The 23,503-nt window shown below is 40.5% G+C and overlaps 1 protein-coding gene across 1 annotated transcript in view; it reads left to right on the plus strand.

Moving 5' to 3' along the window:
* The window catches only part of LOC132881999 (dedicator of cytokinesis protein 2), a 282,249-nt gene that overhangs the window by 132,036 nt on the left and 126,710 nt on the right, over positions 1-23,503 (plus strand). The window contains exon 26 of the mRNA XM_060915143.1: positions 11,423-11,518. Within this exon, the coding sequence (XP_060771126.1) occupies positions 11,423-11,518 (96 nt within the window). The remainder of the gene's footprint in view (positions 1-11,422; positions 11,519-23,503) is intronic.

Genomic DNA, 23,503 nt, shown 5'->3' on the forward strand with positions numbered 1-23,503 from the left:
TAGACTTGGCTAATAATTAATTGTAGTAAGGTTTAGCCAGCTGATTATATTGCTGGATATCTGAATAGCACTTGGAAATTTGAGCTCATAAGACTCAAAACTTTATCATGGATTCCTTCAGCTCTGGGAACAATGGAGAGAATTGCAATTTAATCTCATCTCATCTCATTATCTCTAGCCGCTTTTATCCTGTTCTACAGGGTCACAGGCAAGCTGCAGCCTATCCCAGCTGACTACGGGCGAAAGGCGGGGTACACCCTGGACAAGTCGCCAGGTCATCACAGGGCTGACACATAGACACAGACAACCATTCACACTCACATTCACACCTACGGTCAATTTAGGGTCACCAGTTAACCTAACCTGCATGTCTTTGGACTGTGGGGGAAACCGGAGCACCCGGAGGAAACCCATGCGGACACGGGGAGAACATGCAAACTCCGCACAGAAAGGCCCTCGCCGGCCACGGGGCTCGAATCCGGACCTTCTTGCTGTGAGGCAACAGCGCTAACCACTACACCACCGTGCCGCCTGCAATTTAATCATGAAATTAAAATGTTTGAACACAGTCTGGATGTTGCTGGAGGGAAGAGCGAGAGAGATAAACAAAGAGGATGAAATGAATATTTTAGAAGCTGAGAGGACGCAGGTGTTTCTCTTTTCCCCAAGCATGCAAACAAGCATGCCGTCACTAACAGGGGTTCATTTTTCCACCTCTTATGGCAAGGAGCTTTTGCAGTGAGTCCAGTGTGAGTGTATCTGATTAAGTTGTCTCACTAAAGATATTTGCATGAGAGAGAGAGAGAGAGAGAGAGAGAGAGAGAGAGAGAGAGAGAGAGCCTTGGGAAGGATGAAGGGAATGGAGGGCTTTTTTTATGGAATTTTGCCTGCAGGTATGCACATATGATATTTGAGTTTCAGATAGTGGGATTGAGTGATTGTTGATACAAAGTGAAACACAATATGAATATGAAAATTGAAATTTTCTCTCTCTGTGTCAATCCCTCACTTTATCCTCTTGCACATCACATGAGACTGCCTACCGTACATGATGGGCAGCAAAATCTCTTTGCCCTGTTGTTGTTTTCCTATGGAGAGTGTGGAGCCGCTTTCGTGACTTGTTTTAGTTTTTTTTTTCTTAAAAGTGTATTTTTTGTGCATTGTTATTATTGTTGTTGTTGCTGTTGTGTATTAATTGGACAGCAGGTGTTACCTGGTGTGCCCACTTGATAGGTTCTCAATCAGTGTAACTTCTAAACACTGCATCTTTTGACCAACCACAGTGCAGAGGAGCTCATATCTCACCCTGTGCTTTTGTGCCAAACAAATCACATACTCGCCTTCTGGAGATGGTGACATACTTTCTCCTATGTGTGTGTGTGTGTGTGTGTGTGTGTGTGTGCGGATGCACATCTCCCTCCCACAGTCCCTTAATGACTTCTTGTCTGCTGTCTGTCTACTTATCTTAAAGAAGCAGACAGATGATGTCTAACTATTGTCACCTCAGTCTCATCCTTTCACAAAGAGAGAGAGTGTGTGTATAAATGTCAAAGAGAATGAAGAACAAAGAGAAAGCATGACCCAAGAGCTGATTTAAAAAAAAAAATAGAAGGAAAGTGAGGCGGGAAACATAAGAAATGACAAAAGGCAACATGCTCAATGGGTCACACTTTACATTAAAGAAGCGGTTAGTAATTTTTTAAAATCAATAATAAATATAATAACTATAATAACTCTACAATGTCAAAGATACCTTGGCAGAAATGTACAGTATCTACCGTATTACTGCACACTGGATATGTATAAATTCTTTATTTCAGAATTTTCTTCATAATTTTCTGTCCCAGAAATGAACTCCGCCCCAAGTTGGAACAGAACTGCTTCCCTCTGGCCCTTTTCCTTACAAAGCAACATGCAATGCATGCATAGTTTTAACATAGGCATGGACTATGCTTGACTCACTTGAAAGTTTTGGTAATGTTTTCACTGCAATAGCAATTTGCCAGTAGGGGGCTCTAAAAATTGCAAACTGTTCCTTTAAGCAAGTCCAAGCGTTAGAGTCTGACTTGATTCAGCTTCTCTTAACTTGATGGAGTCCAACTGAAAGTCTCTGGAGTTTTGAAGACAACTCAGTGTGTTTTCCCCCCATATTGTACAGAGTCTTGAGGGTTAGCATTAGGCTTTTAGGACGAGTTGGATCAGGTCCAGGTTCACCCCTGGGCTTTTGGTACTGCAGTGAGAACAATATTCTTTTTAATGGTTGCTTATTAATCTTTTTTTGTTGTGCACATGGTTATGCTAAGTCACTGATGACATAAATTTATTAAACACATTAAGCTTCTGTTTCTACTAATTACTGGAATAGTATTTAGCAATGAATCACTGAACACATTATTAACCAATAATTTTTAATAAATTCTCATTATATAGTTGATATCCTTATTAATTATCTGCTACTTACTGGTTATTATAACTAATGAACTGTTAAGCTCAAAAACATCCCAGGAGGCTAATTATGCACTAGTGTTGTTAATGAAGCTAATGGTCTCTTAAGTCAACTAATGAACTATAGCTGCATTTAAAATGTACTCTATAGTCAAGTATAACATCATTACACAATGAATAGACACTTGATTGAACATAATAATGCAATTTAATATGTGCAACTGATGGAAATTGGCCAAACTGACCGAATGGCTGTTTTTCAGTGCAGGGTTGCAAAACGGAAGATAACAGTATGGCCATGAATCATTAGCTGAATTTACAGATTGTTAGTTTAAATAATAGTACTTATGCATAAGTACTAGTCATGGTCCATTAACATTGTGAAAGCACCTTATTTTACAGTTTGGTAACTACTGACTATAATAGGCATTTACATAGTAATTATGGGTAATGTCTGATATGTACTACTATTCCTTGTATACTGAATATTCAGGTACACAGTAACTTCTGTATAAACTGCCAGTTTGGCGCAACTGTGCAATAATTTAATGCTAAATACAGTATGAAATTAATACAAGCAATAATTTCCATAAATACATAGTAACTGATATGGCAAAACTCTTATGTGAGTATTAGACATGGCATTATCAATAATTTACTTTTAGGCTGTGTTGTAGTTGAGTCACTAAGCCTCCAGTCTCAAGTCCCCAGCGTTCAAATCTGAGTCAAGTCCAAGTCATTAAAAACATTTTTAAGTCAAGTCGAGTCTGAGAACAAAACTCCAACCGCACCATTAGTGGCTGCTTCAACGCCATTAACATTAGTTTGTTCCTGAATATGATGTATGAACAGGTGAATGTGCATTCTTTTTGTCGGGGAGTGCAAAGTATTCTGTCAGAGATGGTTGGAAGACGGATGTAAGTAAAGGTGTGTTTATTAATTCAAGCGAAGACAGGTAAACAATCCAGAATGGCAGGCAAAATCGTAAAACAGTGAAACAGGCAATAGGTCGAGCAAGGCACAAACAGGCTATCGTAGACTCGGCAGAATCAAAGACAAGAAACAGGAAATCAGGGATCAGGAAACCAAACAAGGAAATAAGTCTCAGTAATGTATCAGCAACGCAACTCAATACTTCTCAAAGTAAGTGTGTTTTCACAGTTTTTATATAGGTGCGCTGATTGCGCCTTAATCCTGTCCAGGTGTGAGTCGTTTACGGCGCACGCAAGAGTCCGCTTGGTGCACTCGCTGTCCGGAGTACGCCTGAAAGTCTATCTGATGCATGCGCCAAGGCGTGCAGGTGTGACACTCTTGTACAAAATTAGTACAAAAATTAATGTCGATATAAATATCTTATGCTAAATTATTATGGCATGTTACAAAAAAAAGAAAAAATCCAAGTCCTTGTCTCCAATTTATGAGTCTGAATGTAGTTAATGCACAAGTTCAAGTCCAAGTTCGAGTCATCAGTGCTCAAGTCCAAGTCAAAAGTCCTTAAAATTAGGACACGAGTCAGACTCGAGTCCGAATCCTGTACTCGAGTACTGCAAGCCTGCTTTTAGGCACATTTTACCTAAAAGTAAGTACATCCATCCTTCCTTCAATCCATTCATCCATCCATCTGTCTATTGGTTAATTAAGTTATTATCTATCTATCTATCTATCTATCTATCTATCTATCTATCTATCTATCTATCTATCTATCTATCTATCTATCTGTCTATCTGTCTGTCTGTCTGTCTGTCTGTCTGTCTATCTATCTATCTATCATTGTAACAATGTATACAATACATCACTAATCCCTAATTCATATAAGGCACTGGTTCTCAACTGGTATTGCTTCAGGACCCACATTTTATGTTGGACTCAAGTCGTAACCCAACACTACACTCAAGTTGTTTATCATCCAGAAGTAAATGAAGAAATGCATATTAATGTTTCACAATAATGTTATTAATACTACCAATAATTATCCATTGCATCATCCTAATAAAGTTGGATAATAATTATTTACTTCCTCAGATAACAGGAAATAGATTAACTTACATATTGAGTTGTTAAAGTTGTACCTCATAAATATCACTTTGTTAAATACAATGCATATGCCTAATCAAGTGCACATAATTATTCACATTCCAATTATATGTAAATTGACCACTATATAAATAAATATACATAATCCTGAGTAAGTGCAATTTACCTAACAAATAAAACAAACACTGAGGCAAATATTAAATACCACATTGTACACTAATATTAAAAAAAATGCACAGCTATGAAATGCGTACACATAATAATGAGAGTTCTCAAGAACAGAGCTGAAATCCTATCCTGTGCAAATCAGTGGGAAACCTGAGGATGTGATTTCATTTTGATAAGTGTCTCAAAATCAGGATGGCGTGATCAAATACCTCTGTTGATTTGTCTAGTTTGAGTGTGTAATAGTCACTTGCCTGACTGAGTGTTACCTTCTGCTGCTTTATGTCCTTGACATATCTTGCATTCTTCTTCATATGGTGTCACTGGCGTTTGAGGTTTTTTTTTTTTTAAACTGATATGCAGCAAATTTGAGTGGAGGATCTCTCTGATCATATCAACAGCAGCGGGTAAAATAAGATCCTGTGTAACCGTTTGGGCCTTTTTGCATTTTGAAATGCGATGAGTGAGTTTGTATGATGCATAAAGCGATTGTTCCTGAACATGTGTTTGATCTTCTTTTTTTAGATGTGTCCAGATCCCTTTGCTTTCTTCCTTTAAAAAAAAAAGCTTGTCTTTTGTCACTGAATAGTCTGCTTTATGAATTTCAATGGTTTCATGCTTTCCGGAGCTTATAACTCATCAAATAAAACATACTGTCGCCTTCACATTCCATACTTGCCATACCTTTTATCTTGCATAGGTTTTTTTTCAGCCTTTTATAGGAAGAGGGAATTTCACTCCGTTAGCACCACTTGTTTACAGATGAATTAACACCAAAACTGACAGAATTTTATTGGACACAAAACATGACATGGCTGGATTTTTCATTGGCTATAACAACAGCTATGGGGACCGTTCCTTTATTTATTATTATTATTATTATTATTATTATTATTATTATTATTGTTGTTGTTGTTGTTATTTTCCCTCTATTTTTCATTACATTTAGCAACATATTTGTTTCTTTCCAGTGTGCCACAGTCATGCAATTGCATAAAATAATGTGTGAGCAGAGGAGACTCTATAAGTCCTCATTCATCTCACAGAAAGTACATTTTGGCGTTTACACACACACACACACACACACACACACACACACACACACAAATTTTTCTTTTTTAGTCTCTGTACACATTTTAGTCTCTCTTTTAATGAGCACACTTCTGCTAAATTATGTAAAGGCACTATTTAATGTTGAAGGTTTTAAAGCTTTTGGGTGTCTGGTTAGGCTGACTGTATGCTACTTTTAAACTGTTTTCCTTTTAGTGCAAATGCTTGTGGAATGCTTGTGTCTGCTCTGCTAATTACAAAATAACTAATACTAAAATTAGCCATTATGTAGTTCACGTAGTAAGGCAACCAAGTCATATTGGGTGGAAACTCATTATGGTGCCCAAACCTACTAGTGTATTAGAAAAGATAAGGGGAATATATATTATGGTCTCAGATGATAAAATCCATCCATCCGTCCGTTATCTGTAGCCACTTTTCCTGTTTAGGGTCGCAGGCAAGCTGGAGCCTATCCCAGCTGACTATGGGCGAGAGGCGGGGTACACCCTGGACAAGTCACCAGGTCATCGTCGGGCTGACACATAGAGACAAGCAACCATTCACACTCACATTCACACCTACGGTCAATTTAGAGCCACTATTTAACCTAACCTGCATGTCTTTGGACTGTGGGGAAAACTGGAGCACCCAGAGGAAACCCACCCAGACACGGGGAGAACATGCAAACTCCACACAGAAAGGCCCTCATCAGCCACTGGGCTGGAACTCCGAACCTTCTTGCTGTGAGGCGACAGTGCTAACCACTACACCACCGTGCCGCCCCCAGATGATAAAATCATTTTAAGTATAGAGTAAGTCAAGTGTAAGTTATTACCTTAATAATTAATACAAGTCCAGAGTACAGTTACTCCCAGACAATATACAGTGGCTACGCATGGGCTATTTATTACCCATTGCCAGACCACTTATTAGTGCAGACCAGTTTTTAGTTACTGCTAAAGTTTCTTGCTCTTTTCAAAAGTATTTTATGATGGCTTTATAAGGTAAAATCACATCTTTTTTGGGAGACATCAATTCGAAGGTCGCCTGCTCATGATATTCGACCCAATTCAAAAGAAATACAACATTCCACAATACTGTTTTTACCAATATATCCAACTTAAACAGGTAATTCAGAGCAAAGTAAACACAACTAACTGTCTAATACCTTCTCTTTTCCTTTAACTTGAAAAAATGAAGCAAATATGTCACCTACATATATAACTTACTACAACTGCAAGACACCATAACATCAGTCCCTACTGCAAAACGGTCTTCCAGGCTTAACGCAGAAGTCTCTGCAACTGACTGGAAATTGATATGCAATAACACATTTCAAATACTAAAACTCAACTTATACAATGTAAAATACAACATAGAGTTAATTTTACTACACACAAACTCTGTCTTATAGGCCTGCAAAATGGCAACGCTTGCAAACCCTGCTCAAACGCAAGAGACGACCACCTACACTTGCTTTGGTCATCTCTATCATTCACACATTTTGCTCAGAGGTAATGGCCAGGCTGTCTACAATCCTAGGCCTCAGCATCTCAAACACTCCCAATGTTGTATCATTAGATGATCTCTCCACAACACAAATAACCATCCATCCATTATCTGTAACCGTTTATCCTGTACAGGGTCACAGGCAAGCTGGAGCCTATCCCAGCTGACTATGGATGAGAGGCGGGGTACACCCTGGACAAGTCACCAGGTCATCGCAGGACTGACACATAGGCCAAGTTTACATTAGACCGTATCTGTCTCGTTTTCTTCGCGGATGCACTGTCCGTTTACATTAAACCGCCTGGAAACGCCGGGAAACGGGAATCCGCCAGGGTCCACATATTCAATCTACATCGTGTCTGGTCCGGTGCTGTGTAAACATTGAAAATACGCGGATACACTGTGCTGAGCTCTAGCTGGCGTCGTCATTGGACAACGTCACTGTGACATCCACCTTCCTGATTCGCTGGCGTTGGTCATGTGACGCGACTGCTGAAAAACGGCGCGGACTTCCGCCTTGTATCACCTTTCATTAAAGAGTATAAAAGTATGAAAATACTGCAAATACTGATGCAAATACTGCCCATTGTGTAGTTATGATTGTCTTTAGGCTTGCCATCCTTCCACTTGCAAGTGGTAAGTGATATGCACTGAGATCACACACACAGCGGCTCAGTCCCGAATCACTGCTCGTGCACTACACTCGCGCGCTCTGTGAGCTGCGCAGGGCCGGAGTGCACACCCTCCAGAGGGCACTCGCTGTTCAGGGCGGAGTGATTTGGAGCGCAGGATGCCTGCGGAGCCGAGCGTATCCGTGTATTGGTGTTGCTGTGTGCACGCGAATCGTGTATTGGTGTTGCTGTGTGCACACTGATCGTTTTAAAAACGTTAATCTGATGATCCGCTGATACGGTCTAATGTAAACCCCACCATAGAGACAAACAACCATTCACACTCACATTCAAACCTACAGTCAATTTAGAGCCACCAATTAGCCTAACCTGCATGTCTTTGGACTGTGGGGGAAACCGGAGCACCCAAAGGAAACCCACACAGACACGGGGAGAACATGCAAACTCCACACAGAAAGGCCCTCATTGGCAACTGGGCTTGAACCCAGAACCTTTTTGCTGTGAGGCGACAGTGCTAACCACTACACCACCGTGCTGCCCACAACACAAATAACCCCAAAATATTATTAGAGACTAAACTTTTGTTCCAAAACATAAGGACTCTGACTTACCTGAATTTTCAACTGGCTTACTCCAGTCCTTATCAAGGAATGACCCTCTGCTTCCAGCACGTGACTTTACGTGATTGGAGCAGAGGGTCGAAGGTCATCGATAACTGGATAAAATTCAGGTATTTAAAATTTTCCAGTTTTTTGATGTCCGTTGGTATATTTTTCTCTTGTAAATATGCGTGAAGAATACATACTGAAGTTTTGGTGGCCTTTTAGGTGTTCAGTGCGTCTTTAGATTCAGTTTTCAGTTTATTTATTTAATGCTTAATCCTAGCACTGGATTAATCTTGTCTTCTCTCGCTCCTGGCTGACAAAGAAATGATTGTGCGCATGCGCAGCAGAAAAGTTTTGTCATTGGATCTTTGCATGCGCGACAATGTGTGACGTTGTGCTGTCTTGACAATGTGCAATATTATAACAATATTGCATGCTCATTCTCCATTGGGGAGAGTGGCATAATACATGGAGGATAAGCGATATGATGATAATATTGCATGCTATCAATAAACCCACTAGAAGGGAATAGAATGCATGTTTTTATTCCATGGAAAAAGTGGCCCATATGTATAATAATTCCTGATATTTCACTCTGATGATGTTACTCCTTGTGTTTTCCCGCTGATGACTTTACATCTTTATATGTTCGCACAACCGTCTAATATCCTCTATATATAACGGTCTTAACTGCAAAGTACTTTGTGACAAATAAATAATCCGCTTGCATGTGGACTCAGTATTGATTAGCTATGTACAGCATGCTAACCTCAACAACCCAGCTGTATATAATGGTAACTTATAGCTATCCTTACCTTGCTCTTTACATGCTTGCTAATAACATATTTAAAGAATTCGAAGAGCATACATCACATAGAGCTAAAACATTAAGTATTTAAATTGAACAATTTGGAATGTTGACACAAAACCATTTGAATTTAAAAGTTCAAAGAAACCCATTCAGTTTCTTGCCTAATATGAATGCAGCTCATGTTTTGATGCAGAGTCAGGGTTGCCAGATTGGGTTGGTGTAATTAGTTTCAGCTTTTCTATGTTATTGTCCCATCCATTTTGGTTGAAATTGGTCTTAATGTTGGGAAGGTGTGCACTGATGCATAACAATAATAAAAAAAAATCAATAATTCCACTAAAATGCATTAAGACGAATGTAAAGAGCCTGATTTGAAAGTCTAAGGAGTAGAAAGTATAGATATGTGTGTTGAAATGTAGAAGGTAAAAGTAAAAAGTTGTCAGAAAAATAAATACTCAAGTAAAGTACAGATACGTAGAAATTCTAAAGTACTGTAACGAAGTATTTGTATTTCGCTACTTCCCACTTCTGGGTATAACACAGTGAAGCTGTATACCCTACGTACTGCTCTGTGAGCAACATCTGAGATGTAATACAGCATTATATTTGTAGAATGTTGAGTAGAATTTTGTTATTCATGGCTCAATCTTTACAACCCGATAATCACCAAAGAAACTCCTCCTATTATCATGGATTCACGTATACGATGGGAAATGTCCACAAGACCTCAGCTAAGACATGGATAGTCCTGGGCGAGGATTTGTTCAATGGAGAAGTCATGTTTGTTCAAAACTGGGCAGGATCCTCACATATATGTTAAGTAAAAATGAATAACTTTTCCTTCACTACTTCCTACTGCTAAGTTTATCAGTCATCCTCAGGAGGGTATGAGGTTTGAGATCAGGCAGGAATCTCACAGGATGTCTGAATGCCTGCTATATCCGTCTTCTGCCAGCCATTTCAAGTCTGACACTTCTATACTGCACTGGTTAAAAGGATTTTGATGTGGTTCTTGAAGTTAGCTAGCTTTTAGCTGCCTGTGCAGAGCAGACTGCGTATGACAAGCCTCCAGCAAACTCAGATCCACTCACCAGGATGGAGTCACACAGAGCATCCCAGACAGCTGCTCAGTCTGGATCAAACAGGTTTCATTTGGACAATGCTACAGACGAAAGCAGAAGGAGAAAGTGCCAGAGGCAAGGCTAATGCGTATGGCGGGAACTGAGTGCTGGAGTCTAGGAACACACATCATCATTTCAAAACATGTTTACAGCTTATCAGAGAACGGTGATCATGTAGGATATCATGATGCTCTGTTCACAAGACGTACACACACACATGCGCGCTTCTTACATCCTTTCTTCTGGGAAATGAAACGAAGTTCCTCCATGCAGTTGATGATTTATCGAAAAGAAATTGTTGCAGATGTGGAGAAACATCAGGCAGCAGAGCCCCAGAGAATCAAAGAGAGACGAGCTTAAAATGCAAAACTGTTTCCTCAGCTTTTCGGTGCCCTTACAGACACACACCACACAGACAAACGCACACTCTCTCTCTTCATTCCTTCCTGAGCCATTATGTTTTCTTGAATAATGATAGTGTTATTGAGGTCTTAATTGTAACCTTGCATTTATCTCTGTGGAGTATAAAATAATCGTGTGTGTGTGTGCGCGTGTGCATGTTAGTAGGAGGATACTGCGTTTCAGTAAAATGTTATTAAAATCAGATGCCACTTTATAGCATACCAGCCATGACTCTGGACTCCCCCTTTTTTTGTCTTCTGCCAGTGCAATTCATCAGGCAGAGAAATAGATTCCCATTTGTCGCTTCAAAATTGCTCCTTTTTGTAGTTTGTTGTCTCAAAGACCGCCTGAATCTCAGTACCACTTGAATTACTTTTTGGAAATTGCCATCTTCTAGAAGGGTCATTTGAAACAAGCTTGTGAAAAACTGGACATTTTCTTCAGTTAAGGACAAAATACAGCTATCTAGTGCAGTCAGTAGGCAGCCTGCATAGGGCATGGTAATGCATTTTGGATCATGCTGTCAGTGCATGGACACATAGGTGTGTTAGTAGTGGGAAAAACATACCATAACACAAGAAGAAAATGTATCTTTTTAAAAAAAATATTCATAAATTGTATCTGTTTGCCTTTTTTGTTTGATTAAAGGGGGACACGTTTCAGCACGTTCAGAACATTGTGGCATCTCTGCTGAGGACGATAAACCGCACAGTCATCATCATGGGCCGAGAGCACGCCCTCATTGTGAGTCTGCCATTCCCGCTCCTCTTATGTCCTTTTCTCACAATGTTTTGTATCTTCTTGTGTATGTTTATTACTGTGTAGACTCAGGAATGATCAGGTTAGAGCCATTTATCACAACTATTCCTTTCTCTATCCTGCACTTTCATTTCAACAATTTGATTACAAAGTTGTTTCCTTTTTAAACTTTCTGTCTGAGCACCAGTTGAACTATTCAGCCTGGCTGGATGTAAATTGGCCTTTAAAAGCCCCTCTTAATGGTCCATTTTAAAGTGGCTACTAAACACACATCTTCTTTGATGCATTATGGAAAAAAAACCCATTAGATGTCATTCCTACAGCTTTGAAAACATTTGCTCGATTTTTAAATCTAGCTCTCCCATTCTTCCCAACTGCTCCCTGTTAGCATGGCTGCCCACTGCTCTGGGTATGTGTGTGTGCTCATTGCTCACGTGTGTGTGCATGTGTGTGTTCACTGCTTCAGATGGGTTAAATGCAGAGAGGAAATTTCACAAGTGTGTGATGAATAAAGTTGTGCTTTCTTTCTTTCCTTCTTTCTTTCTTCACTGCTTTCAAAGACCTTTGTGCTCAGAAGTAAGGACTGCAGTGTGTGTGTGTGTGTGTGTGTGTGTGTGTCCTTTGACATGACGTGTAGGACAGACAATATATTTCCGCAGACTGGAAACAATCACTGCATCAAAATACATATTTTATTCATATCATCCCAAATAAACCAGTTACAAACAGCTGTGACTACAGCTAAAGGGAGACAGGGAGAATCATGGGTAATGTCATTTTAGCCTATTAAAATAGCAGCTTACAAAAATACGTTAATGGATATGTGTTTACGATCAAGACAGAAAAACAGTGGAAGACTGCGTGTGTGTGTGTGCATCCATTCCACTAATGAAGTAACACTGTGACACTATAATGCGTATACATTGCAATTGTTCTTACTGTATCTGTGTCTTGTACATGTTACATTAATCTCAAAAAATATATTGCTATGGAGAGCAACTTGGGCATGTGGTGATGTCAGGGAGCAGAGCTGAAATGAATACTCCATTTTTTCATCCTAATCTCTGTTTCTGCATCTGTAGCATACGTATCTGAAATTACAACGTGCTTCCCTGTATTTAGAAAAGCACATCGGCTTCACTCCAAACTCTAAAGGGCAATTGTTGAACTCAATAATAGTTTCAATGATGTGACTCCATAACACAACTTCAAAACTACAACCTTTTACATCCTAAGAATAAGGGTCATAGTATGAGACAGTCATATGAAGTCAGATTAAAACTCTTCTTATGTAGTATGATGCTTTTTCATTTTTTTTTCAAATGCTCACCATACATTATTAAAGAGCAGTAACACTGTTTTCACCCCATTTTCTCCCCAATTTGGTCACCTGCCAATTCCCACCCACTAGCTAGCTCTACACTATTACATGATGGCTACCAACTGGGGAGAATGAAGGCTAATATGTGATTCCTTTGAAGCCATTCAACAGCATTTTACTATCTGCCCTCTTCCACATACATGAGCTCACAATTAGCTATTCTTGGGTTTCAATCACGTGACTTTTCTTAGCGATTTCACTTCCGGTAAAACAGCTGGTGGTCTAGCAAACCAAAACGGCTGCCATAGTGCAAACAACTAGCAATAACTTATCAGAGTATGCTCATACTCTAGAAGCCACTGCTGGCTTTAGATCTATTCAGAAGATTGCTATGTGCAATGGAATCGACCCCTACAGTCTGGGAAAGAAGGATTTGTCATATGATCTCGAAAACTACCCTTCAGTCGAGTTCCCCGACATCTCGAACTATCTGGTATTGCAGACATCCTTCTACACTGCAAAACAGATGAAAGCGTGGAAGAGTATGGAGGCTTACAACTTTTTTTGTATGTGGCTGGGTAAAGAACCTCGCTATCAAGTCGCTGCCGAATGAATCATTTATTGTTTTTGCCCGTGTAAGTATGTTTCTTTAAGATTTTTGTTTGCATCTTTACAACGAAGCGCTGCAAGTTGAAGTGTAAACAAACAACAGTTCGCTTGATTCTCACTTGTGTTGGCCCTTATCTCTCAGATAAATCATTCACAAAGATCATCAGAAACCCCTTTAAAGACCTGGATCTTAGTTAAACAAGACGGAGAAGTGGTCATGGCGCATTGTAACTGTATGGCTGGGTAAGAATTTTGTCACAACCTTCATGCATATGGACTTTGTGAGGAGTGAGGAAGAAACAAAGAAACAGCTGGGAACTTTAGCACTTCGTGACTAAAAAAAGTGCCATAAAATAACAACACATAACAAGAAAAGTACTTGGAAAACACTAAGGACGTAGCTGAGAGGGAAATACAAACCTTTTACCAAGTGATCACTGCAAACTCGAGCATGCTTCGACTCGGCTCCCTTTGATTTCAGTCAGAGGTTCAAAAGCCACCTTTCTCCACGTCTTTTTGTGAAATCCTGTGTTTGTTCACCCTTTTTTATTAGTTCATGGGGAACCCTGAAGAAACTTTTATCAGTTTCATGGTTTGATCGATTCGAACAACCTAAAATAACGCAAACGTAAGGCATTTTTCATGCGAGCAATGCACCTTCTCCGTACAAATGCTTTGTCAACTGAGCTTTGGTAGACCACTAGCTAAACTTTTTGAATAACTAATGAGGTGAATGTGACATCACGTGAAACCCAAGAATTGTGACTGTGATTGACAGGTGAGAGAATATACCATACCTCCCACCCAGAAAGCATGGCAGATTTTGCTGCCTTGGCTCTTGGCCATGATTCACTGTGACATCGCTGGGATTCAAACTTACAAACATTGCTGTATGATTGAGCAAATACTTTCTACCATTTTTAGGTTTGTCGATTGGCTTCTGGTCAATCAAAACATGGGACTGGCCAGTGCATTGGAGCCTGTACTTGCCTAGTGGGCAAGGTAATACATTTATGATTTGTACTGTATAAAGTGGTAGATGGAGATTAGGATGAAAAATGATGGAATATTAACCAGACTTCTAAGTTTCAGTGCTGGAATGTGCAAATCCTGCACCCACCCACATTTGTTGAAGACTGTGACACTTAAAGCAACCAGCTAAAAAAAACCCAGAATGATTGTATCTGCTTTACTCACTTTAGTAATTCCTAGAATCACGTTATGCTTCAAGTGCAGTTAGTGCTGACTGCGTCTGTACTTCTCCTTCAGTCAGGGAATGCAGTGATAAAATATCGTTATTTGAGACAGATGGTCTCTATTGGGTTAGCCTTCCGATAGTCACCGTGAAGGGCACTATTGATTGAATTACAGTTCTGTCATTCATCAAGAAGGTCCTATTGACTGCCCAAGTCTCCATCTCTTGGGTCTCTTGGGGCTTCAGACATGCCTTACATTTTACATTATCCTGGTAAGTGTGCCTATCTGGTCTTTAGACAGAACTTTAAAACGTGAAAAGGACACACAGAAATTTGTGGATTATAAAATGAGAGTGAAAATCAAAGCCATTGTTCTTGACACCTGGCCATATGTGACATGAAATTATTATCCATAATCTTTTATTTTCATGATCAGCTACAGTCTAGGAATGAATCTAATATCTCCATGATGATAGTGCTGGTGTAACTCCATGATTACAAGTCAGACTTTTCCACACCTAAAAGCCACGAGCTCACAGAGCTGTTCCTTGGCTACGGACAAGTCTCCTGTGATTGGAATGCACAAAGCGTCTCGCTGTAATAGCGATACTCAGGATAATCATTGCCTTGGCTGCCAATGCTGAGGGCTATAGCCACCAGAAGCACTTCTTACGGAGTTTCTTGATGCGATTCTTGTTTCGTGGTCGAGAGGGGTCAGTTTTAGGGAATGAAGGAACATCGAACTCCATATCCAATGCCTCAAGGACACTCTGGAAGCGACCTTCCTGCAGACGGAAATCGTGCTCAACACTACATAAAGTGAGAGATGGAGAGAGAGAGAGAGAGAGAGAGATTAACCTTACATCTCAAAAGGATTATGATTTCTGGCATTCACTTTTATAAATGCAGGCATGAAGACATAAATGACCATTTTTGACTCAAGCAGCCTTTTCCATGTAATATACAGCATGTACTTTACTGCAGTCTTACGAACTCAGCAAAGAATCTTGAAGTCACGATAAATTTTTATGATTTAATCCTTTCGGGGGAATAAATTTGAGTGCATGGACTGGGCTAAGTGTGAAAATTGTTGCTGTAGCAGTTTTGGCTGCAGCTTTTTTTTTTTAAGAACAGTGAAGCGCTAGTGACAGGGAAGGGTTACCACGGTATATTACTGAATACAGTATATCTAAGCCTAACATTTTCTAATATGCAATGATTAGCTTAAAACAACTCTAGATGATCAGCTATTAAAACCCTATTTAAAAAACCCTAATAAATTATTTAAAAAATGTAATAGCCTGAGTTATGTGACATAGAAAATAAAGAGACATTAAGACAATCCCACAAAATTGCAAAGCCAAACTGAAAAGAATATTTTCTTTTGATAAACACTGGTTATCATGCCTGTGTGTGTGTGTTTTTTTAAAGAGTGTTTGATTTCCCTCTTCTGCAGGCTGAAATTGCTATGTGCTGCACTGTTAAACACTGCATTACTGATGAAACATGTGCATTTCTGTGTGACTTCATCCTCTGGAGGTGGACAGAGTGCCCCCCCATATCATAACTTACTGGTTTCGCATGAAGAATTGCTGATATATCCAGTGTGACTTGGTGTGTAAATCTCAAAGAGGATTAGAATTAAAATATCAGTGAAAGAGATATCACATCACAAGGGCATCATCCATCCATCCATTATCTGTAACCGCTTATCCTGTACAGGGTCGCGGGCAAGCTGGAGCCTATCCCAGCTGACTATGGGCGAGAGGCGGGGTACACCCTGGACAAGTCGCCAGATATTGGGCTGACACATAGAGACAAACAACCATTCACACTCACATTCACACCTACGGTCAATTTAGAGTCACCAGTTAACCTAACCTGCATGTCTTTGGACTGTGGGAGAACCCGGAGCATCCAGAGGAAACCCACGCAGACACGGGGAGAACATGCAAACTCCACACAGAAAGGCCCTCATCGGCCACTGGGCTTGAACCCAGAACCTTCTTGCTGTGAGGCGACAGCGCTAACCAATACACCACCATAAGTGCATCATTCCAAACAAAATAGCAGTTTTGCAAGACAACTTCTCTTGTTTTTAAACCAGCAGAATGTCATCATCTGCTATCAACAACCCCCCCCCCACCACCACCACCACACACACACACACACACACACACACACACACACCCTTAGTCCTGCCAATATGTATCTTCTCCTCCTCCTCCTCCTTATCCAGCACTGTTGCCAGGTCAGGGTCCATGTGGACCCCATTGATCCACATGTCATACTAATTGGAGCGTTGTTTTACACCGGCTGTCCTTCCTGCCGCAACCCTCCCATTTCTGAGCTTGGGAAACAACCATTCACACCTATGGGCAATTTAGAATAGCCAGTTAGCCTAACTGCATGTCTTTGGACTGTGGGGGAAACCAGAGCACCCAGAGGAAACCCATACAGACATGGGGAGAACATGCAAACTCCACACAGAGAAGCCCACTGGGCTCGAACCGAGAACCTTCTTGCTGTGAGGTGACAGTGCTAACCACTACATCACCGTGCCGCCCTCCTGCCAATATGCATGTCCATGTAAAATGTTGCTTGCTATCTGTGGTCTCACACTTAAGTCATACAAAGTGATAAACTTAGAATAAAGAATGGCATCAGCATTTCTTACACTTCTTCCAATTTATTGTAAAACAAAAGTATTCATCTTCATCTCACTGGTTTTTATAAATTCATACAACTTTCTAATGAGATCAAGTTGTTAAAGTGGAAACACCAGAAGACTATAGAGTTTCCCATTTCCATATTCATTGAATCTGGATTTCTTGATGAAAGTTTAAGTCGTTCTATTCTGGGTCTTTTTCTGTTATAAGTATTATTAATGGCATTTATGACTTCAATTTTTTCATGTAATTTATTACTAAAGAAAAAAATATAAAGTCTGCAAAATAGGTTTTGAGTAATGTTATTCATTTGAGCTTTGCATTCTCAAATCTGTACATGCTGCGATAATTCACTGAAAACAAGACCGTCAGTGACGGTGTAGCTCACTCCGGCCCAGTCTAGTCCACAAGGAACAATCTAAAGTGGGCCAACTTGCGCAGTAAATGTTACAAGCTATATACACTGTATACAAGCTATATATACAATACATCCTAGGAATACCGACCTATTTACCAGAAAGAATCCAAAATGGCAAGGAATTGACCAAGAAGAAGCAATTTTTGTTGACCTGCTCATTAAGGCTTAATTAGTCTATCCATCCATTATCTGTAACTGCTTATTCTGTACAGGGTCACAGGCAAGCTGGAGTATATCCCAGCTGACTACGGGCGAAAGGCGGGGTACACCCTGGACAAATCACCAGGTCATCACAGGGCTGACACATAGACACAAACAACCATTCACACTCACATTCACACCTACGGTCAATTTAGAGCCACCAGTTAGCCTAACCTGCATGTCTTTGGACTGTGGGGGAAACCGGAGCACCCGGAGGAAACCCACACAGACACGGGGAGAACATGCAAACTCCACACAGAAAGGCCCCTGTCGGCTGCTGGTTTCGAACCCAGAGCCTTCTTGCTGTGAGGCAACAGTGCTAACCACTACACTACCGTGCCACCTTAATTATTCCATATCTTCATTATTAATCGCAATTATGCAAATTTGGGTAGAGGCTATATGCACCCCAGGCAGACCTATCTTCCTGCCAAAAAGAATAAAAATCGGTGAAGAACTGAGAGAGAAGAAGTGATTTTCGTGAAATGTGGACGACGCAGGACAGATGACAGACAACACATGATGGCATAAACTCATTGCCTGTCAGCTGGATGAGATAATAATTAATCTTACTAGCTAATACTTTGTTCAAAAGCGTTTTACTCAACAAAGCGTTCTTGTCACGTTAGTAAAGAAAGCTTGAGTTTGGACCAAAGCAAGAGAAACAGAAAACCACACATATATTTTATCTAGTCTCTGAGGCAGCTATGACAGCCTCTTTGTCGTACCTAAGACAAGCAACAGTCCAACATGAAACATTAATCACAACTTGTACTGACACACACACTCGTGAGTTCATGTTAGCCGAGAGCAGTATACTCATAGATCACTATCCTGTTTCTTATCTTAACAGCTCACCCAATTCACCGACCACATCCCGTCTACTCTCCTCCATATTTCCTCCTTTCTGGCTTCAACCTTTCACTTGCTGTCTCTAATCCTGTGATCCTTCCTGCAAAGTGCTTTCTCTTTTTTGTCTTCCACTTACAGGAAGGACATGCTGGTGTTGGAATAATACTGTTGTCTTTATCTGTGTTAGTGAGGAGAGGTACATAATGACCTATTTAATCGTGCAGAGGATGACATGATCCAATACTAAACTCACTGCTATCTACGAGGGGCCAATCACTCTGTGTGTGTGTGTGTGTGTGTGTGTGTGTGTGTGTGTGTGTGTGTGTGTGTGTGTGTGTGTAAGAGGGAGACAGAAGGATGCTGCACACTTTAGATGCCACTACTATCGACTTTTGCAGGCCAGTCGGATCTAAATCATGCTGAATAGAACTAATATTGTTAGTAAAAAAAGAGGAAGAGCACAGGAGGAGAGCAAAAGGGACACTGTCGAGGTCTTTCTAATAAAATGAATTTAAATGCTGTGAGAATTTTATTTTAATATTTGCATATTCATGAGCTATATAAAGTACAGTGACACTGAGATGACATGGTGATTATTTTTAGTAAGACATGGCCACAAATTAATATAGTGAGGCTCCAAGATAACATTTTGAGCCAACAAACTAAATTAGATCCTAAACTAAGGCGTGACTATGAATTATGTAACAGCAGTGGTGAACTGTTACTATTAGAGCTTGGACTTCAGCTCAGCCAAATCTTAGCCGACACACCAAAAAGCAACAGGGAAAAGGATTTTACAAGGGATTAGCGGCAGGCTGCCAGGTCGCGCCGCTGTGTGTACGGTAGCTATTGATGTTAATTTTAAAAGTAACTAAGTAAATTACAGAGGGAAATGAATACTTAAAGCTATACAGCCTTTCGATTTCATAAAATCGGTGAAAATTAGTCATTGTCCATCCATCCATTATCCATAACCGTTTATCCTGTACAGGGTCACAGGCAAGCTGGAGCCTATCCCAGCTGACTATGGGTGAGAGGCGGGGTACACCCTGGACAAGTCACCAGATCATTGCAGGGCTGACACATAGAGACAAACAACCATTCACACCTACAGTCAATTTAGAGCCACCAATTAGCCTAACCTGCATGTCTTTGGACTGTGGGGGAAACCGGAGCACCCGGAGGAAACCCACGCAGACACGGGGAGAACATGCAAACTCCACAAAGAAAGGCCCCATCAGCCACTGGGCTCAAACCCAGAATCTTCTTGCTGTGAGGCAACAGTGCTAACCACTACACCACCGTGCCGCCCTCCTTTAGTCATTGTGATATATGTTCATTTCTGTAATATCTCACAAAATATCAGGCCATTCTGTGAAGTTATTTAATTTGAGGGGATTCCCTCACAAATAACGTGCATGAAATCGTTCATTTTGCGAAGTCAAGCAGACAGAGGAAGTCCGTGTGCACATGCGCAGGTTTACCTTTGACCATGCACTGACAGTTACATCATTCTGTCATTAAAAGAACAGCTAATCACACCGAGGTGCTCGCTGACTGCTGATATTTATTAGTTTGGTCCTGCATTTTCTTTCCTTCACAACATAACGCCTTTTCTTCTTGCTTTCCATTACTGTAGTCTGTCTTCCACATTTCATTCGCACACTCACGTCCTCCATTTTTCTCTCCTGTTTCAAATTTGTATCCCACAATGCCTTGTGTGAACGGGGAAAGCCCACCACAGGATGCATGATGTAGTATCTTGAATTGGGTCATGGTGAAGCAGGAAAAAGTCACGTGGCCCTAAATTCATTAATTGTTCTAAGAGGAGAAAAAAACTAATTAAATTTGAAGTCTGCGATACGAATTCAGTAGCTTTTGGTCCACTAAACAAAAATAATTGGGTGTCAGGGAAAATTAATTTTATGACCTACATTTGAAAAATCTGAAAGGCAGTTTACTTTTAAGTACTTACTTATGAGTGAAAAATATTGTGGTGAGTATGCATGGAAGAAGAGTCTGGAGACAGAAATCTTAGTTTCTCAGTCGTTAGCCTGTGCTACTTGCTCTCGATAGCACTGGCTTGACCGCTTTATTTGTCTTCGCTAACACTACTGATGAATGCTACACCGGCTGGAAGGTGACTTCACTGCTACGCTTACAGCGCCAGATCGCGGTTAAGCTCGCGTTGGCCTTCAAGACGGACGAGGGCGATACATTTTTGGTCCCTCCTACTATAAATCAAAATCTGATTGGTTAAGTCATCTGTCACTTCCTACATAAACATACACTGCCATGACCTTTTGTCCCAGCAATGAAGTCCTAACCGATGAGTGAGCCAGCTCTAAACCCTTCTCAGCCTAGAGACAACAAACAAAAAATCTCATTGGATAACTTTATTTTAATGTTTTCAGGGCAGTAACCCTTTCATTCCTGAAGCACATTTGATAGAAAATGAAGCCAAATTAGAAGAGAATAATTATCATGAAGTTACAGTGGTGCTTGAAAGTTTGTGAACCCTTTGGAATTTTCTATATTTCTGCATAAATATGACCAAAAACATCATCAGATTTTCACACAAGTCCTAAAAGTAGATAAAGAGAACCCAGTTAAACAAATGAGACAAAAATATTAGACTTGGTCATTGAGGAAAATGATCCAATATTACATATCTGTGAGTGGCAAAAGTATGTGAACCTCTAGGATAAGCACTTAACTTGAAGGTGAAATTAGAGTCAGGTGTTTTCAATCAATGGGATGACAATCAGGTGTGAGTAGGCACCCTGTTTTATTTAAAGAACAGGGATCTATCAAAGTCTGCGCTTCACAACACATGTTTGTGGAAGTGTATCATGGCACGAACAAAGGAGATTTCTGAGGACCTCAGAAAAAGCATTGTTGATGCTTATCAGACTGGAAAAGGTTACAAAACCATCTCTAAAGAGTTTGGACTCCACCAATCCACAGTCAGATAGATTGTGTACAAATGGAGGAAATTCAAGACCATTGTTACCCTCCCCAGGAGTGGTCGACCAACAAAGATCACTCCAAGAACAAGGCATGTAATAATCAGCAAGGTCACAAAGGACCCCAGGGTAACTTCTAAGCAACTGAAGGCCTCTCTCACATTGACTAATGTTAATGTTCATGAGTCCACCATCAAGAGAACACTGAACAACAATGGTGTGCACAGCAGGGTTGCAAGGAGAAAGCCACTGCACTCCAAAAAGAACATTGCTGCTCGTCTGCAGTTTGCTAAAGATCACATGGACAAGCCAGAAGGCTACTGGAAAAATGTTTTGTGGATGGATGAGACCAAAATAGAACTTTTTGGTTTCAATGAGAAGTGTTATGTTTGGAGAAAGGAAAACACTGCATTCCAGCATAAGAACCTTATCCCATCTGTGAAACATGGTGGTGGTAGTATCATGGTTTGGGCCTGTTTTGGTGCATCTGGGCCAGGACGGCTTGCCATCATTGATGGAAGAATGAATTCTGAATTATACCAGCGAATTCTAAAGGAAAATGTCCGGACATCTGTCCATGAACTGAATCTCAAGAGAAGGTGGGTCATGCAGCAAGACAACGACCCTAAGCACACAAGTCGTTCTACCAAAGAATGGTTAAAGAAGAATAAAGTTAATGTTTTGGAATGGGCAAGTCAAAGTCCTGACTTTAATCCAATCGAAATGTTGTGGAAGGACCTGAAGCGAGCAGTTCATGTGAGGAAACCCACCAACATCCCAGAGTTGAAGCTGTTCTGTATGGAGGAATAGGCTAAAATTCCTCCAAGCCGGTTTGCAGGACTGATCAACAGTTACCAGAAACGTTTAGTTGCAGTTATTGCTGCACAAGGGGGTCACACCAGATACTGAAAGCAAAGGTTCACATACTTTTGCCACTCACAGATATGTAATATTGGATCATTTTCCTCAATAAATAAATGGTCAAGTCTAATATTTTTGTCTCATTTGTTTAACTGGGTTCTCTTTATCTACTTTTAGGACTTATGTGAAAATCTGATGATGTTTTAGGTCATATTCTGGGTGCGATTTGCTGGGGGGGGATCATCCCCGCCCTCTGGTTTTCATCTCTGCTGAAAAAAAAAAATCCTCAGGGACAACCCCGTCAATAAAACAAACAAACCAAAAAAAAAAAAAGTTGACATGACAGGCATGTTGTGAGACAGTTTTCTATGGTCTACATTGCACTCACTTTCAAAATGACCTGAAGTGGCAGCTTTGATGTTCACGAATGTCCCCAGCAAATAGATACATTGTAGATAATCAGAGTGTGAACATGGATTTAGCGCTATGAATCGCATCCTTACTGATGAGCGCAACAGAATGAATGTATCCACATTGAACAGCCTTCTTTTCCTTGCTGTCAATGGGCTAGACGCGCGTTCCTTCCCTGCTGAGAAATTCGCAGAAATGTGGATTAAAGAAGGGCGAAACGCGGCGGATAGCGCACCGATGGGAAAGCAGAAAAGGCCACATGAACTGCACCATCAGAGCAAACTGTTCATTTAGTATTCATGTATTTTAGTGATTTTCGAGTCACTGTCCATTTAATCCGGAGGGAGAGAAACATCACAGCAACGCGACAAGCAATGCGAACTTTGTTGTGTGTTAGTGTTCGTGTATTTAGTCAGAGAGATAGGAAGATGAATTTACTATCTCTGGTTTAGTGTTCGTTTTCATT

Source organism: Neoarius graeffei, chromosome 2 (assembly GCF_027579695.1).
Source record: "Neoarius graeffei isolate fNeoGra1 chromosome 2, fNeoGra1.pri, whole genome shotgun sequence".
NCBI lineage: Eukaryota > Metazoa > Chordata > Actinopteri > Siluriformes > Ariidae > Neoarius > Neoarius graeffei.